The 20449-nt window shown below is 33.9% G+C and overlaps 1 protein-coding gene across 2 annotated transcripts in view; it reads left to right on the forward strand.

Annotated features, from left to right (window-relative positions):
* The first annotated feature begins 1762 nt into the window (after positions 1-1762).
* Positions 1763-20449, forward strand: part of LOC126739409 (uncharacterized) — a 32972-nt gene continuing 14285 nt past the window's right edge. The window contains exons 1-4 of one of the 2 annotated variants that reach the window (XM_050445082.1): positions 1763-1928; positions 1983-2143; positions 11040-11196; positions 19377-19726. In XM_050445082.1, the coding sequence (XP_050301039.1) occupies positions 1874-1928; positions 1983-2143; positions 11040-11196; positions 19377-19726 (723 nt within the window). In that variant the 5' untranslated portion in view covers positions 1763-1873. The remainder of the gene's footprint in view (positions 1929-1982; positions 2144-11039; positions 11197-19376; positions 19727-20449) is intronic. The other variant, XM_050445083.1, reaches the window with a different exon arrangement.

Genomic DNA, 20449 nt, shown 5'->3' on the forward strand with positions numbered 1-20449 from the left:
GAAACGACACAAAGGAAAAACTGTTAAAAAAAAGTTTTCAGAATATGTTTTTGACTTTTTTTTTACATAAACCAGCAGCATATAAAACCTTTTTTCTGTTTTAGTAAATGATTGCAAGGATAGATGGAAAAATATCCGGGGAAGTTTTACAAAATATTTAAATAAAAAAGTTCCGTCGGGATTCTTAGCAAAACCAATCAAACCCTACTATTTAGCTGAAAATTTACATTTTTTACAACCATTCACAAAATCAAGAAAATCATTGGGGAATACTAAAATGATTCAAGAAGAAAGTATCGCAAATGAAATTGATTCGAGCAAGTCTGACAGTGAATTAGAGGCGCCTTTAAGTGACACCAATGAATATGGGGAAAAAAGTAGTTCAGAAGCTGTGCACGTACCAAAAAAGAAGAAAGAAACAAAAAAATACCCTACTTTGCAAGAAGTCAATTCAAGTGCTTTTGAATATTTTCAAAAGAAACAAACTAAATTACAAGAATGTCCTGAAAAAACTGAGGATCCGGATAAGGCATTCCTGATAAGTATGCTACCGGACATGAAAAAAATGACTGATTCTCAAAAAAAAAAATTTAAAATTGGCATTTTGAACTTGGCTGGAGAAATTTTAGAAGAAAATCAGACATCAAATTCTAATGTTCAGCAAATGATTTCACCGCTTAGCGAATCTTTCTCAAACCCTTCCAATATACAAGTTTATTCTCCGGTTAATATCACAACGTCAAATCAACCAGCAAACGAAAATAGAAGTCGAACATACCATACACTACAAACATTACATGAAACCGATTTTGAATATACTACTAGTTTTTCGAATCAGCAGCCTCAAGGGTATTCATATGACTAGTTTTTATGTTTGTCTTTATGTGTTCATATTCATAAATTTCATAATAAAATTTATTCATGAATTTTATAATGTTTTTTTAGTGTATTCTACAGTTATTATTTAATTACTTACCTAAGAGTTATTAATAATCGCTCTTCTGCACTAACACAATTTCTCCAGTTTGTATTCTTTTTAGTTATTTTTGGTTTTATTATGTTTAGTAGCCGAGTAAAACAGTCTTTAGACATTCGATAAAAAGACTGAAACCGTTCTGGATACTGATTTAGCTCTTTAAATACATTAAAGCTGCCATATTTTTTGTTTTTCTTTTTCCATAAAGGATGTACCCAATATCGTCTTCTTTGAATATTATTTAAATGCACTAAAGCAAGAACATCTTCGTCCTCTGAAGACGACATTGTAGTAATGACTAAATTTGCATTTTGTGTGCTGCTTCTGTGCCACTTTAGTAGGCGTCAAAACGCCAGGCCGCTGCCACGTCGGTGCCACACCACTGCCACGCCATAAGCCAATACCACTTCTGTGGGCGCTGGGCCTTACTTTACTTTACTGCGCTCGGACGATCAATATTTTCATCAGTATTTTGGCTCCGCCTAAATACTTTCAGGACCCCGAAAGTATTATCAGTATACTGAAAGTCCATCAGTATTTGCCCTCACACGATCAGTACTATTGTCAGTATTTCGAAATACTGTCAGTAATACTGATCGTGTGAGGGCCACTTAACAGCGCTCTTATCTCTCTGTTGTACTCTCCACTATGTGCGTTTAAAAAGGAATTATTGTTTGTTATTGCCGTTTTGCTGTCTGCTCGGATTGCTGCTTTGCTCTCTTCTTCACTGTGTGTTTAGCCTAATACTTCCGTTTGACATTGACAATATTGACATTGACAGTGACATGTTTTCTTCATAGTTTTTTTTTATTTATTGATATATTGTTATATTCCTACACTCTACACTGCGAAAACAGAATAATTTAAATTTTAAGTATTAAATCCTTCTCATGCAGCATGAATCTACCCGTATTCCTTGTGCCAATCTTTTTGTCAACAATTTTTAGTCTAGGTAAGTTAATTTCTTAATATCAAGAAAATTCTACAGTTCACCTCCCTCTTTTAGGCACAGCTTTTGAGTTAAAACTCGTCTGTGATGGACCAATAATTTTGGGAGCCACTCTAAATTGCACCACTAAGATCTTAAATGACGATGGAAGAAATTTGGCTAGTGGTAATTTCAGATATTTTTGGTGGGATGATGCTATACCAACAAACAGCAAAACGGTAAGAGATAGTTGAGTATGACTAGATATTTTATAAATTTAGATGTGGGCAGTAATTATAAATGATAACAGGCTGAATATCCTTAGTTAGATTTAGCAGTTCATTACTGAGAATACCGATGATTCTGCTAAAAAAATAATCTTGCCTGAAAAACATTAATTTTATCTGCTTCTTAATTATTAATATTAACAGGGGCAATTAATTATATATTATTTTATTATACAATAATTTATTTATTTTTAATGTTGGGGCAAACATTTAAATCAAAGATGGACATCCACATAGCTTCACTGTTGCTAATATTTTGATTCTTGACAGAATGGGATGCATGTTCTAACAATGACTTGTTGGTCCATAAGAAAGAATATGTATGGAAAAGACAGCCACAAAATTAATTGCTTGTTACATTTTTTGGAAAACACATTTAAAGCTTCCTATTTCTAGTAGAGTATTAAGGGACATATATTATGTTTAATTAGAAATACTTCATACTAATACAATTATAGTAATTTGATCACCTCTATCAAATGCCATTGATAAATCACTGTTTCATCAGATAAACTTGCTATTTATCTCAAAGCAATTCAACAACTGCTCATAATCCAAAATAGTTAATCTCCTTTTGGTAAAACCAAATGGCTTCTCATCAAAGATTTTCATATTCCATGAGACTGCTTTATCTTCCAGATAAGCCAGTTTCATCAAACATCTTTACTATTTTCTGAGCAGTTGATAAAGTAATTGGATTTCGAAATAAATCATTAAATAAATTAGTAACCTCTTCATATGATCTAACAGGATCTCCATAACCCCTTAACCTTATTAATGTAATTTTTTCTTTTTCATTTAATTGAGCCATTTCGGACAATATTGAACTTAAGTCTAATAATAAAAGTCAATGTCCCACCTGTCACATCTGACACAAAAGAGTAACAAGAGTTAAATAATTTAGAGATTAAAGCCTGGTAAAGTTTCTAAAAATGTTGATATTTCAAAAATAGTTCAAGATTGTTTGATAATCCAAAAATGCATGAATAAGTGGACTGTTCTATTTAAAATAATAAAGTTGACAGCTGTCCAGTTTTCTTGACGCACCCTGCATATTTTTCAGAAATCTGAAAACATGCAAAAAAATAAAAGATAATTGCCATGTCCGAACATTTTTCAAGCAGATAATTTGTTTACCTGTAAAAGGTATTTTTGCAAACTTTTTGGATACACTGTATATTCTTCCCAGGACCAATGCTTTATCCATTGCTTATGTTTATTAACACAGCTTGCGAGAGCTATTGATGGTATGGGATGTGTCAGAAGGATAGTAATAGCTGGGGGTTTTAATGTATTATTTGGTACATCCCAAAATGAAGCCATCTCTGTTCTAGACTTGTTGGAATCTTATAACTTTGAGGCGATGGTGCTTTCTCAGACATGTGGTAATAACTGTCTTGACAATATATTCATACATTTTTACAGCTCTAATACACAGATAAGTGTGCATGATAACAATCTATCTGATCGTAATTACATCCACTTTTGGTTTAATGTTGATCCTTCTAACTCTTACAAAACAACTTCTAAATGCTTCAGACCCATAACCGAACATGGGAAAATATTTTTTTATAATCTGGTGGAGGGCTGTGATTGAACTTTTTTGTAATTAAATAAAAGTCGCTTATGGAACTGCATTTCCTGAAAAACAGTACCGAGTCAAACAATCACAAACGGTTTTCTCATGGTTTAATAACCAATTGCGGGGCGTGCGCGACCGGTTACGGTTCCTCTTAGACCTTTGTAGACACTATCCACCACCTGAATTACTCACTCAAAAGAATACTTTTTATCGTCAATACAAAAACTCAATCAAACAAGTAAAACAAGATGGTAATGACTCATTAATAAGTGAATCTGGTAATAAAGCTAAAAATATATGGAAAATCATAAACAACAATAGGGAAGGCAAGGACCGTCAGGAACGCGCAAGTGCACAGATCTCCCCAAATGAGTTTAACAAGTTTTTCTCTGAAGTGGCTGGGAATCTGGTCGGAGATGGGCCGTACTCTATTGAGAATGTCCATTTTCGGCCAGATTTTCAGCCTAAAACAGCTTTTGAATTTGGGGAGGTTGGTTTCGTTGAGGTTAGAGACATCATAACAAACCTAAAAAACAAAGGCTCACGGGATATCTTTGGCCTCTCTCTTATTATTAAGGTGATTAAAGACATTATTGTGTTGCCTCTTACAAAACTTATAAATATTACCTTTAAAGAAAACACTTTTCCATCTTGTCTAAAACAGGCAATCATAATTCCCATCTTTAAAAAGGGAGATAAAACGGATCCTCCCTTATTGTTGGCTTTACAAACCGGGCGTACCCTGGCATGGGTGTTGTCCTTTCAATGACTTGCTGTCATATGACAGCTTTGGGAATATAGGCAGGCTTTTTTTTATTCATGGCTCTGCTTCCTGAGCAGACATGGAACAGTGGGAGAGAAAGGATTACTAACGGGAAGGGAGGGAGGGGTGTGTGTAGGAAGGGAATGGGATGCTAAGGAAGGGAGCTGTCTTCGCGTCTACTAAAGGGCATGGAGAATAAAATGACTTTTATAAAAAAAGTTATAATGTTGTTTAGATATTATATGTTATTATCTGTATTATTATTTTATTAAAGGATTTTAAAGACAAAACCAAAAATCTGTGTGAAGATGATGCTGAGTGAATTATCTGGTATCCAAGGTAAAACGTATTATACTTATGCGGTCTAATAGGTATTCGGACCGTATATCAGCGCGGAAGGTGATTTAGCGCGCGGGACTGAAGAGCTGATGATGGGGGGCGGGGTTTAGGATAGAAGATGAATGGAAGGAGCTTGTAGTCGGCATTCATGTGGAAAAAGGTTTTCAAAAGATGCTTTGTCTGGTCTGGGTATTATTAGGAAGTTCGTTATAGAACTTTCACTATTGATTGTGAGTTTGTCTTTGAATTTTCTGTGGGTCTTTATTAAGTGTTGTTTTATCGTGTCTAAGTTTAGGTCTGCGTGTAGGTCGGCGGTTCTAATGAACCATGGGGCGTCAGTAATTATTCTTAATATTTTGTTTTGAAAAACTTGGAGCCTTTGTAGGTGGGTCTTGGGGACAGTTTATGAACAAAGGGGCGGCACAAAGGAGTTTAGGTCTTATAATTTGGGTACAAAGGAGCAATTTGTTTTTGAGGAAGAAAGGACTTTTTTTGTTTAATAGGGGATAAATTTCGTTAAAGGAGCTGTTGCAGATAGAAAGGGTTTTGCTAATATGGGTTTTTAGGGATATTTTATGGTTAAGATAAAAGCCTAGATATTTAAGTTGATTTTTATATGGGACCGGGGAGTTATGGATTTTTTTGGGAGGGATTGAGCGGTCTCGCCTCCGGGAGATCACGATCGCTTCAGTTTTATCTGCTTTGATCTTGATCCTTTATCAGCTAGACCACTCGGAGAATAGGTTTATATGGGATTGGATATAGTAGTGGATAGTTTTTAGGTTTTTAGAAGATGATTTTTAGATAATCGGCTTGGTAGATGTTGTAAAGGATAGGGGATAGAAGTGAGCCTTGAGGGACACCTGCGGTGATAATACGGGTAGGGGAGTGGATGTTGTTGATTTTGACTTTTTTTTTTAATTTTTTTAATTTTATTTAAGTCATTTAAAAGGAAGATTACATTTTATGGATTAGACCCTCATGCCAGACGCGGTTTTTGATTTTTTTTTTAATTTTTTTAATTTTATTTAAGTCATTTAAAAGGAAGATTACATTTTATGGATTAGACCCTCATGCCAGACGCGGTCCAATGCTTTTTCAACGTCCAGCGCTTGCATGAGGGTGGAATGGGAGCGGTTTAGGGAGTCAATGAGGCTCTGCTGGACTCTGCACAGTCGATGAACTGTGGAGAGCCCTTTTACAAATCCACATTGCTCCACGGGGATAATTGGGTGGGAAATTAAAAAGGATTCAATATAGGATAGGATTATTTCCCTAGGATTTTACCCAAAGTGGGAAGGAGACTTATTGGACGCCAGTTTTGGGGAAAAGTGAGGTTTTTGCCGGGTTTAGGGATAACAATCACCGAAAAAAATAACACCGATAAAAGGGATGTCTCTAATTACCACCCAATCTCCTTGCGCCCAGTCTTTGCAAAGGTATTAGAAAAATGTATGACTTCTAGAATGGCATTGTATCTTGAGGCAAATGCACTTTTATGTGAGGAACAGTTTGGATTCAGGAAAAACCGAAACACTGTTCAAGCTATCTTAAATTTGGTATCATTTAATATGGATGGTTTTGAAAACAAAGATCATATTGGGACTATTTTCTGTGACCCTAGTAAGGCGTTCGACGGTGTATCCCACGATCTGCTTATCAGAAAACTACATATTTATAACTTTACTCAAAACAGTACTAACTTGATGAGCTTATACCTAGAGGGTCGTACCCAAAGGGTGGTGATTGGTGGTGTGTCATCGGACATAAGAACTATAGACGTTGGGGTACCACAAGGATCTGTCGCAGGTCCCCTACTATACTTGATTTATATCAATAATCTTCCCTATATCAAGGCAAAAGAATAGTATGTCCTATATGCATCAAATCAGTCAGGGAGCCCCAAGTGGAGGCTTTGGACAGTGGAGTGCGGGATGCACAGTTGAAGGCTAAAAACTGGTTTTATAAAAATAGCCTTGCCCTAAATGAAACCAAAACTGGATATCTGTTCTTCACCCTGAGGGAAGCTGAAGACTGAGCTTTGCCAATTGGCACTGCATCATTCTTGAGGGTCCAGATGGATAGTGGACTCAAGTGGGAGGCAGATGTTGAGGGTTTGACTAAAAAGCTGAATGGAAGTTTATTCACCTTGTGTAATTTGTTGGGTGCGGTGTCGGAGGAAGTGTTGAAGACTGCGTACTTTGCCTTGTTTCACTCTGTCATGCCCTATGCGCGCAGGGTTTTCGCTCTTCAGCGAAGGGGAATACGAATTGTTGTTGGTGGTCTAGATTATAGAGATGATTGTAGGCAAAAATTCATAGTGTTAAATACTCTAACACTTCCTAACGTGTTTATTTTAGAAAATCAAATCTATATAAAACAAAATCTTGATAAATATCCTACAATTGACCGCCAACATGAGTACCCGACCTGCTACGGTGGGCGGCTTGCTGTTCCGCTTTGTAAGCTTGAGAGGTGTCGAAGTGGCTCAAGATATTGGGGCGTAAAATATTACAATAAACTTCCAAATACCCTGAAGGCTTTGACTGACAGTGTGTTCATGAGCAGGATTCGCCAAGTGCTCTTAACAAATCCCTTCTATGACCACATACAGTTTCTCACGGAAAATATCTCTTTCAGTGGAGACTAATTTATTCTGTTTGTTGATTGGTAATGTTTAGTGTCTTATACTTTTATTATGCTTATTTAAAAAAAAATTACATGTTTAGAAGTGTGAACTGCTTAGTATATTTTAACTTTTTTTAACTTTCTTTAGTATTAAATGTTTAATTGTATATTTTAATATTTTAAGGATAGTTGCTGACTGATTTTTTTTTTGACTTGTGTAAACATTTTTGGTATTCAACATGAATAAATAATTTGATTGATTATGTGGCATCTCTATTTGGGTAAATGATGAAAAAATGTAAATATATTTATAATATTAAATTGAATAAATTCGTCCATTTCATTCAAAAGTTTTACTTTTGAGACCTTGCGTTTTTTCACCTATTTAAAATTTATAATATTAGTAAATATTCTGTGAGGTTGTTTTTATACATTTGGGATAATTTGTAGATTTGTATTTATTTATTTGCTCAATTAAAGATTTTTGTAAAAAAAGTAATTTTCAAGTCTTGTACTAAGCAATTGATTGATATGTTATGCCGATCTCTAAGCTGTTAATTTATGTTGCTTCTATAATTTTGTATCATTTTTTCTGGAAATAAAAATTATTACATATTTATATCTTTAAAAAGTGTTAAGCTATTTTGGTCCATAGCTTTAAATAACAACACTGATAATAGTCAAAATTCTTATGAGAAGTTTGATTCTAAAATAAGTTGGTTGTGACAAAAGTTGTTAGACTGTTCTCAAAAAATTAAGAACTAATAAAATGTGCTAATTGAACAATTCTTTTGTTCTGGAAGATATTATAGTGCTGGTTCTAGTCGTTCTGGTATAGAACTGGATTTAGTTTTGCTGGAAAACTAATACTGGGGTTCGATTTTATCATAGTTCTGAGTCCTTACATCAGTCTTCAAAATTTAAATTTTTTCTACTGGTTTAAATTAGGAACAACAATATTATATCATAATAGGGGAGAGTGGGGCAAGTGAATCATAGGAAGCAAGTGCGTTTTTAGAAATATGTCGAGCAACCGGCATCATAGCACGACAATGATCAGTGTAGTGTACATGTTCATTAGCGCGTATTGTGTCCTTAAGCATTTAGCTGAAAATTACTAAAATTAAGGTAAATATTAAAATTTTTTAAATTTTGCGTGAAATCAATAAGGATTTTCCCCAATTTAAAGGAATTTTCTTAATATTGTATGAAGTGCATACCATAACCTTATATTTGCTTAATACGGCGTTATTCTTAAAATGTTGCCACATTTATCTGTCTTTTCAAGAATTAAATTTTTATATTTTAAGAACGATTGAGTCAGGCATGACTCACTTACCCCACTGTAGTAAAAAAGTTCTTATAAATATATTTTATATATTGCAGAGGAAAAATGGTGCGTAATTACGTGCGCAAAACCCAAAAAAGAATCATCCTTAGAAGATGCCATTCGTGGTGCCTTAGAAGCGATTCAAAATAAAGAGATGGCAATTAAAAAAGCTAGTGGTTTTTAGTATTCCGAGAACCACCTTACAATCACGATTAAAGCGTCGACAGCTCACTCCACTTGTAAACCACGGCAGGTTCAAACCCGTATTCACTGAAAAAATGGAAAAGGAATTATGTGAACACATAATTTTGTTGGAAAAACTGTTTGGGATGGACTTTCGATCACAGATCTTCGAAGGATTGCATTTCAATTTGCTGAAGCCAATCAAATAAGTCATCCTTTTAATAAAGATCGAAAACTTGCAGGAAAAAACTGGATGAGCTCATTTTTAAATCGTCAGAAAATCATCTCCATTCGAAGACCTGAAGCAACCAGCATTGCAAGAGTAACAGGATTTTCCAAATCTAGGATTAATGTTTTTTTTCAAAACTTAAAAAAGACCTTGGACAAGTTTAATTTTCCGCCGCATCGGTTTTTTAACTGTGATGAGACGGGGATTACCTGCGTTCAAAAACCGGGAAAAATTTTAGCTGAAAAGGCAAGAAAGCAAGTGGGAAGAAACTTCTTTAGAGAGAGGAAAAAACACAACTTTATTAGCTTGTGTCTAAATCGTATTTATGGTCTTCCCTCGTGTTCGAATGAATCCTGGTTTTTTGAGCGGTTCATTTCCTGGAGCAGTAGGATTTCCTGCTCTATCAGGCTGGATGGATGCTGACCTATTTATCAAATTTTAAAGGCTGCACCAAAACAACAACAGATTGTCCAAGTCTACTGATACTAGATGGAAATTCAAGTCATAAGTCAGGCAGGAGAAATGGATCACTGGCTTACAAATCATCCAGGCTCTAGGATCACAGAATATGATATGGCTCCTATTATTAAAAATGCGTTTATTAAGGCGTTTTACACCAATAAATATTATTAAGTGTTTTGAAAAAACAGAAATTACCCATATAATACAGATCAAGACAGTGACTTTGCGCCAGCCGAGAACATTCTTCAAAAGGAATGTAGGACAGAAAACATTAATCCCGTCGAGGGTCCCGTAATAAGTGATGAAGTCTTGTTGAGAAAAGATGATATCCAGAGTACTTCTAAAGAATTAGTAAACAATTTTGAACAAGAGCAACCATCATGTAGTTATATTTCAGTTTCAACTTTAAGCCCAGTTCCAAAACCCTTTCAAAAGAAAGAAAATGCCAAATCCAAATCTAGGCGCATAGAAGGATCTAAAATAATAACCAGTTCTCCTTACAAAGATCAATTGGAAGAAAAATTAAAACCAGTGAATGCTAAGCAAGTAAAAAAGAAACTAGACGACAAAGCAGGGACAAGTACTAGTAATGGAAAAAAATTAAAAGAAGGAATTTCTAAGCAAAAGATGCACACTGCCACGTCAAGAGCAGAAGAGAAACAACACAACATAAAAGTAATGCCGAACGAAGAGAAAAACACATTATGCTTTTAGTGTCATGAGACCTACGAAGACACTTATTATGAAGAATGGATAATGTGTATGCAATGTGGTGCCTGGTTACATGAGGATTGTTTCTGATAATGAGCCAGGTACTAATAATTATGTTTGTGACAATTGTCATTGATTATTTAGCATTCGGACTTACTTGCCCGATGTGGGTGACTTACTTACCCCTATAACTTGGGGCAAGAGAGTCATTTTTCTTTTTTTGTTTTAAGTTTGATATTTTTTCAAAGAGTTAATGTTTAGTTTATTTTTAAGGTTATGTTAGTTTGAAACCAATTAAACTCGTGTTACAAACGATGAAAGTTTTTTTATTTCTAAAACTTAGTAAGTTATACGCCGCAGAGCCTTAAGGTGTCTCACTTGCCCCATCCTCCCCTACATGAATTTTAAATTATACTTTTCTTCCGTGTAAATCACATCTTATCATCATAAAGTAAAATCATTTATCATTCTAAAGTAGAGAATATAACCAGATATTACTTTAAATGATAGTTTTTAAGAAAGCTTAGACACTGCCACAGTATCAAATTAAACCGTTCATAGATAATATACAGTATATTGAGAAGAAATTCTACCTCCTATTCGAGATCTTTTTTTTTTTAGACTGAAACTGCCGGCAGCATTGACACTTGGCAAGTAACATACAACAGCTCAATACATAAACCAGGACAATATACCATTAGAGTAGACGTTTGCAAATGGATTCTTAACCTGATTTGTACATATGAAACATCTGCTGGAACTTTTATTACTTTAACAGGTAATATTAACTTTATTATCGAAATAGCATACATATATACAGTGTTAATTAATTGAGTGCTGATAATACAGGATGTGATTCCTTGGGTGATTTAAAAAAAAATTATTTCAACAAAATATGTCCTAAAGCTCTTAGTTTTCGAGCTATAGGGTGTTAATTGCAGATATTTTTATGAAATTTGGTACACCCTTTTTGATCACTAAGGAGCAGTTTTTGAGGTAATAGATATTTAAAAAAATTTACCAGTGACGTCCGTACGGGGTATGAACTAAATATTTTTGAAGAATACGCCACTGATTTTTCTAAAATCCAAAATTGTTTTTGAAATCCTCATTTATTTTAAAACAAATAATGTCTCTTGTCTGAATTTCATACGACGCACCGTTTTCGCGCAAAAAAACTAAATACCAAAAACGTATTGCTTTCTTTAGTTCAATAATTGATACTGCTTTTAATATTTTGTTGTTGCAACTTATTGTTTCCCAGTAATCAACCATTAATAAACTCGTGGAGGAATTACAGAAACTTCAAACATTTAAGAACGACCCTGCTCAACCAACAAATGATGAGATTAAGAGTAGTAACTCCATTATAATTTCTGAGATAAATGATAGAAATGAGCGCATAAATAATATTATGATGTTTAATGTTCAGGAAAGTCATTCTGATGATATGAATAATAGAATAAGTCATGATAAGGAGTTCGTACTTGATGTTCTGTCCAATAAGTTGGGAATAGATCATATTGAGGCCTTTAAGGTCTATAGAATTGGACGTCGTGGAGCCAATAATAGGCCTATAAAAGTGTGCTTTAATAATACCGAGATTGTACAAAAATGTTTGAGAGAGAAAAAGAAATTAGGTGGTAGCAATATAGTAATTAAAATGGATTTCGCCAAATTACAGCGTGATGAAATCCGAGAAGTTTATGGAGAATTAGCAAAAAGAAAGGAAAAAGGTGAAGATGTGATAGTTAAATTTACCAATGGGGTTCCATCAATCTCTAAGAGAATTGTGCGAGGTCGAAAAAACGATTAAGTGATTCATTCCTTGGTAATGTATTATTTTAACGCTGGGGGTATGAGGTCTAAGGTGAAGCATTTGAAGCAAACAATCTCCGCATGCAGTTATGATGTAATTTCGTTGGCTGAAACATGGTTGTTTCCAGACATTTTGTCATCTGAATTGGAGTTTACGGCATATGAAGTATTTAGATGTGATAGAAGTGCCCTAACAAGTGCTAAGAAGGATGGTGGGGGTGTTTTACTCGCTGTGAGAAAGGAGTTAAAACCGCGATTAATTAAACACTCTTGTTCATCGTTAGAGCAAGTTTTTGTTTCTGTACAACTTAATATTAAGAATATTGTTTTTGGTGTGGTTTACCTGCCGCCAAAATCTGATATGGGTCAATACAGTGCTTTCTGTGATACAGTACTGCAGATCTTTGAGGCCCATCCGAATTGCTTATTTACTATTGCAGGAGACTTTAACCTACCTGGCTGCGCTTGGTTTAATGAGAATCAAAATCTTAAAGTTACCTTTTCGGATGGGTGTTCAAATGTCGCACCAGCTTCACTGCTTGGAGAGGTATTTAATTACTTAGATGGTAAAGAAATGTTTCAGCTACCAAATCCGGAAGGCACATTTCTTGATCTTTGTTTTTCTAATATCAATAGGTTTTCTGGATTGTGTAGTAAATTATGATTTAAGTAATTATGATTTAAGACATAGGGTTAAAATGAAACAACCTTCTTAAGGTTAAGTAGGATCTATAATAAAATATCAAAAAGCTACATCCAAGGATCGTTGAACTTCCCGTTGACCTGGTTTATGATAATGCTTACTAGACATTATAATGTTTTGCTATATAGAATTAATTAATGTATTATTACAATATAGTAGTTTCCTATTTACACAATATTTGTTATACTGGGTGATACTTCCATACTACAATTGGCGGATGATTTTTTATTTCCGGTGACTGGCTCTCGACACACTCCGTATGAATGTGTTTTTTCAGTACCATATATGTCAAGGTCTCTGAAATATGCAGTAAAGTTTTTTGACTTCAAAAATGCTGATTTTGTACCGTTAAATAATTTCCTAGATGCAAGGAAATCGACTGCTCCTTTATAAACAACACTTCTGATATAAATATTTACCTAAATAAGTTTTATGACCTTTTGTATGAAGGAATCAGCTATTTTGTGCCTATCAAGTCCTATAATACTGGTAGCTTTCCTGTATGGTTTTCAAGAGAGTTAAGAAGCTTAGTTTTACGTAAGAGGTTTGCTCATACAAAGTTTAAGGAGTCTCAATTGCAAAGTGATTACTTGGTTTTCTCTGGGCTTCGGAAGTCATGCAGTGTGTTGAGCGGTCAGTGTTATCGCGATTATATTTCTCGTACCGAGAATAATCTATTGTTAAATCCTAGGTTATTCTGGAAACATGTGAGCAATGTTAAAAAGTCAAATATTATTCCTAAACATATGTTTGTTAATTATGAAACTAGTGATGAGGGTGGTGATACTGTTAATTTATTTGCTAAATATTTGTCAAACGTATATTCTGATAAAGCATTTCAAATACCTGAATATTACATGACAGGGTTTGTGGATCAATTCGATGTTAAATTTGTAGAGTTATCTTTATTAGAGGTTTTTGACGAGATTCTTGGCTTAGAGAGCAAGACTTCTGCGGGACCGGATGGCGTACCCAGCTTGCTACTTCGTGAATGTGTATGTACTCTGTCGAAGCCTATTTGCACTTTATTCAATCTGTCTTTAAAGTCGGGAGTATTCCTTATTTTTGGAAGAATTCGTATGTTACGCCGATATTTAAGTCTGGTAATACTAGTGATGTCAATAATTATCGGGGAGTTTGTATACAGTCAACCTTGCCTAAACTTTTGGATACACTTGTAACCAAGCAATTGTCATGGCAATGTAAAAGCCTTATTATTAACAGTCAACATGGTTTTCAAAAAGGTCGTTCCACTGTTATTAACTTATTATGTTATGAAGGATTATCTGTTTAATGCTTTTGGTAAGGGTTCACAAGTTGATGCTGTTTATACGGATTTTTCGAAGGCGTTCGACAGAGTTAATCATGCGCCTCTACTGGCAAAGCTCCAAGCTTTGGGTTTTGGATCAAATGTTATTTGTTGGCTAAGGGACTATCTACTGGGTAAATCGCAATGTATACGGCTTCATAATATCTAGCACCTTTTCTGTGCCATCTGGCGTTCCTCAGGGGTCACATGTGGGTCCGTTGCTTTTTACAATCTTTGTTAATGATATAGGATTATTTGTAAAAAATTGTGAATTTTTATTATTCGCTGATGATTTAAAATTGTTTTTGTCTATTGATTCTAATGTTCAATGTCAATGATGACTTGCATAATCTCTATGAATGGTGCAACCTTAATGGTTTAGATTTAAATGTTCCGAAGTGTTATTCAATAACTTTTGGAAGAATTCGCAATCTTACATTGTTTGATTATAGTATAGGTTCCACTATTTTAAAAAGGGTAACGGAAGTTAGGGATCTAGGAGTAATTTTCGATTCTAAGTTGACATTTTTGACTCATGCTGAAAAGTTAGTTCAGAAAGCGTATAGAAATCTAGGATTTACAACTAGATGCAGTCAAGACTTCTCATGCTCTGTCTATAAAGTTCTGTACTGTTCGTTAGTCCGTTCTGGTTTGGAGTATGTTAGTCCCGTTTGGTCTCCATTTTATAAATCGCATATTGAAAATATTGAGAAAGTCCAAGATAAATTGTTAAGAAATTCTCCTTTTAAACTTAAGGTTCCATTAGCTAATGGTCATACTGATTACAAGTCGGTCATGTCAGTTCTCTCTTTGGACCCACTTGAGTTAAGGCGTAATAATTCAGACTTGTGTTTTATTTTTAAATTAATATCTGGCATGACTGATTGTGATTATCTTTTAAATAGGCTGAATTTTCGGGCGCAAAAATTGACTAGACTGAAAAAACTCTTCTATGTAGATTTTGATAGTAGTTCTTATGGACAGCATAATCTTATAACTAGAATGCAACGTTCTTTCGATAGGTATAGTCTTGACTTGCACGTTTCTTTTAGCAGTTTTAGGAGTTCTCTTAAATTAATTTGTAACTTTGATTGATTTATGTCTTACTATTATCTAACTTAAGTTGTATTATTATTAGTATCTTTTGTGTTATTTTATTTTTGTAAAATTGGTGAATACCGTTAAATAAATAAATAAATAAATTTGATAGGCACCGATACCCACATTGCGTGGAATGTCTGCCTTTATCAGTATCGTTCACGTTCACATGATATTGAATATATAAATTTAAAAAAAATGTAAGTGTATTTAATAATAATAATAATAATGCTTTATTAATAATAAAATTAAGATACAGACTCATTTACCAGTTGCAAAATTCTAATTTTATAGTCTTTAATGTAGTTTTGCACCTAGACAACTGAATGCCTATATGTGCAAATGAGAAGGTTTAAGTTTGCTCTTAAATTCACAAGGCTCCTCAAAAAAAAATGTCCCTACACTCTATAATTAACTTAGTTACTATGACAAACAGAAGTAGATATTAGAAAAAAATACATTATTGTAACCTGTTTCTGTGCCCATCAATTTATTATTTTATTAAACAGCAGTGCATTTTGAAACAAATGTTTTACACTTTCTGCTAAAAATGTTATTGGTGTCACATTATATAGTTTTGGAGCCAAATAATTAAAAGATTTTAAATTTAAAGTTTTGTGACTGACCAGCAGTACTAAATGTCTATTAACATGTATTCTTTGTTACGGTTTTTTTTTTAGTCAATTGAGGGTAATTTTTCTGTATAAATGAATACATAGTTAATTTGAAGCTAAAATTAGTTATACCTGTAGGAATTTTGAATATTTTATTTTATTCGAATATTTCAAACCTTTTATTAATCGGTGCTGGACTCGATCAATTTTAAATAGCCTTCCAGCTCTTTTTCTGCATTAATGTAAATAGCAATAGGATATGTCACTCAACATTATCAATTACTCTAGATTCTTCATTGTATTAATGCAAATAAAAATATATTATTATTATTATATCTATATTATTTGCAATTAACATCTTGATCATTAGATCAGTATTATTTAGCTTGACTGTAACCATAATTTTCTTCACTGTTTTTCCCTTATTATATTAACCCTTATTTTAGATCTTAAACTCGAGAAAATGGACAATTGCTAGAGCAGTTTAAGTTTTATGAAAAGTGCTAACTAAAAATGTAATCTAATATCCATTGATCGGTGAGCCAAATTGCTGTGACATGAGAGTTACTTAAACATTGTCAGTACATTTCCTTAGGTAAAATTTAATTAATTAATTCTGACTTTTATTAAAGTAATGCCTGCCATAAAAGAATAAACCATAACAAAAATAAAGTTACCTAAGGTAAAAATAAACAACCAAAAAGAAACGCCTACTTATAGGTGTTACTGGTACATATACGAAAATTTAATATATGTATTATTAAGTAAATGCCCGACCTATTACATCGAAATGTTACAGCGTTACTCGTACGCCACAATTCGGACCCGGACTATAAGCAATCGAATGACCTCGTTTCGTCGCGCTGTTTCTCCTGCTCGTGCGTCGACGCGTACTTCAGAGAAAATCGTCTGGCGTCCGAAGTTTCTGAGGAATTCGAGATGATTCGATGGTTGCTGGTATAAGATAGGGGAGGATTGTTTGGCGCGGAGAATGTATTAATCAAGCAACGTACCGCAAAATTTACTCACACCGCGCTCAATATTTTATGTTCGCTTGTCTTGTTGTTGTTCGTAGTGGTTGAAAAATCTTGTATTTCGTGCGTCAAGAGATACTATAAGAGATACTCATAAAATTGACCAAATCAAATTAGTGCTAAAGAAGAATGGAGCGCTGGCTTAAAGGTGTTGCAAAAAGTGTGGTTCGCTTGAATGATGCGTCAAATTCAAATCAAGGTGATATGACGGCGTCAAGTTCTAGTTTTATAGTTTCAAGTTCAAGTAGTAAAACATCTAACGATACACTGAAGGTAAAAAAAACGAAACTATGACGAATCATACATTAATCTCGGATTTGTTAATTCCAACGGCTCACCTTCCTAATAGTTCGATGGTACCTGCTAAGATGCGCCGACATTTGGAAACTGTACATCCCGACTTCAAAAACAAAAACTATGACGTATGGGACTTAGACTGTGAATGAAAAGGCCACGGAAGCATCGTATTTGGTTAGTTACCGCATTGCCCAAGCAGGAGAAGCGCACACTATCGCTGAAAAGCTAATAAAACCATGTGTGGTAGACATAACAAAATGTATGCTCGACGAAAAATCCGTAAAGCATCTTTCTATAGTGCCGCTTTCGAACGATACAGTTACGCGCCGGATTGGGGATATCGCAGCAAACATAAAACAAGAACTGGTTTCACGGCTGCAAAATAACAAATTCGTCTTGTAAATGGATGAGTCGACTGATGTTGCTGGACTGACAATCTTGCTAGTAATTGTGCGATATCCATATAAACATTATGTGCTCATCGCTGCCTACTAACACAACCGGAGAAGAAGTTTTTAACACGATTAACATATTTTTTTAAGAAAACCAGCTTGATTGGAATGATTGCATTAATATTTGTACCGATGGAGCCAAGGTAATGACAGGTAGAACAGCAGGAGCAATTAAACTTGCGGTTAAGAAAATGCCAACAAATCTAAAATTGGTTCTTGATGAGTCAGTAAAAATAAGTAATTTTGTCAAGTCACGTCCACCACAATCCCGATTGTTCTCAATATTATGTGAAGATTATGGTAGCGATCATAAAACACTCTTGCTCCATACTGAAGTGAGATGGTTGTCTCGGGGTAAGACTTTGACAAGGCTTTTTGAACTAAGAACAGAATTAGAAGCTTTTCTTACAGATGTTCCTTCTAATTTAAAAGACTGTTTGTCCGATAAAAGCTGGATATTTAGACTAGCATTTTTAGCAGACATGTTTGGAAAACTTAACGAATTAAACATGTCTACAAGGAAAACAGACAACAGTTTTCAATGCTAACAACAAAATAACTGCCTTTAAAAGAAAATTAGATTTTTGGATTACTTGTTTTGGTAAGAGAGAAATCGAAAGCTTTTCATTGCTAAGAGAGTTCCTTAGTCACCATAGTCTTAGTGATACAGAAATATTTCAAAATGTAATATTTGCTGAATTGGTGCAACGTGTCAATTATCTGCAAGAGACTTTTGAATCTTACTTTCCTGAAGAACAAAATACAAAACTGAAAATAAACCCATGGATTCAAAACCAGAAGCTTGAAAATATGTCAAATCAGATCTATGAATCATTTCTAGAAATGACATCGGATACAAGCATAGAATCATTGTTCAAAACAATTTCACTAAATGATTTTTGGTGCAGGGTTCGTGATGAATATCCACAACTTGCCACAGAAGCTTTGAATGTTCTTCTGTCGTTCCCAACAACGTATTTATGTGAAACGGGATTTTCATCATATGCCTCGCATTAAATGAAATTTTTATCATTTGCTTACTAACTCACTACTTACTGTATCTATCTTTTTTTGTATGATTATTAATAAACAATTCACATATAACTGCTTTTGCTTTTACTTTAGAGTTTAGGATTCCGTTAAAAATTTAGTTTTTAAAAATTTTTTTTTTAGTTTTTCGTGACGGAACCCGTCACGAAAAAAGTTTGAGTAACACTGGGCTAGACTATTGAGGAAGAAATACAGTTCGTCATTCTTATTTTTAACTGATTGCATATTGAAAGCAAACAAGTTGATATTAGTGATTGTGTCGTTAGTTCTATAATTGTTTGTTGTTTCTAGGCTATAATTTGTGCAATACTTGACTGGTCGCGATTTTAGTAATTCGATTTGGCCACATGGTGGGGTGAAAAATAGTCATTTTCATCTGATGTTCAGTTATTGTTTTATTGTATTTAAGTTATACATGTACAGGTGTACTTTTTTGTATTTATGAATACTTGATATTTTTTTCCTATATTGTATGAACAAAAAAAAATAAAAAAAAACAAACCTAAATTTTTTCAATTCTGCGTCACCTGTTTTATTTCATATTTTAGCTACTTACTTATTAATCAAAACATTTTTCTTCTAGAAAATCTTAATGGGCAAATGATTCTCTCCCAAAACGACTCTTACCGTGATACTTATGTCTCCACCAGACAAACTTTGAAAAATAGCATTAAACTTAAACAGTCAGACCAGGCATATATTTCTACAGCCCAATCGGTTATTTCTTACTGGTTTGTTGACTGCGTTTACTACGGAGTTATCACAAATATGAGTTTCAACTACAATTTTACTAAACCCGAGGAAAATCATTTAATTGAAGCGTTAGTTGTTGGGGATTTTACTCCTTTGCCTCCACCTACTACAGTTGCTCCCAGTACTACTACACCTAAAGTCAGCACAACTAGCACCACACCAAAGCCTACTACATCCCCGGTAAGTTTGGAATATATACAGGGTGTTTGGCGGAGGGTTAGCCAAACTTGGTGGGCATATAGATAGGCTCAGATAGAAGATATTTTCTTAATAAACTTGTGTTCTAAAAGTCTCGGTTTTTTTTATATCATTTATTTTGTGTTATTTTCAGGATTTTCAAAAAATTATGCCTTTTGACATCTTTAAATTTTTTCAGCATATTTTTACGTTTTTTTTACATTTGTATTTAGTCTGTAATGTATCCTGAATCTAAAAAAATCAATATCAAGTACAAATAATACCGAAATAATTCGTTTTGAGCTCAAAAAGTTAATACAAGTAGCAAAAAAAGTTATGAAAGGTAACTTTAACTTGACGCAAAAAAAAAACTAAAATCTATCAAGATGTTCAGGTAGTTTTAAAAACATCTCCAGTTAGTAATCATTTCAATGATATACGATGTGTAAGACAAAGTCGACTAACTTGCCACAATTCATGACTTTAAAGGAAAATAAAGTAAAAAAAATATTTTTTTAATCTTATGTATTTATTTCAAAATTACAAATTTTGTTGAAACTGCGCTCCCCTGGATCTTATACATGCCCTACATCGTCGTCCCATTTGTACTGTCGTAAGGCGAAGTCGCATCTTGTTACAGGTTAAAATTGGCATTTTATACTCTTTATTAAGAGCACTGATTACAGTTATATTTTCAAAATAGATATTTTACAAATATTAATGATT

This window comes from Anthonomus grandis, chromosome 8, assembly GCF_022605725.1.
Source record: "Anthonomus grandis grandis chromosome 8, icAntGran1.3, whole genome shotgun sequence".
In the NCBI taxonomy this organism is placed as follows: Eukaryota; Metazoa; Arthropoda; class Insecta; order Coleoptera; family Curculionidae; genus Anthonomus; species Anthonomus grandis.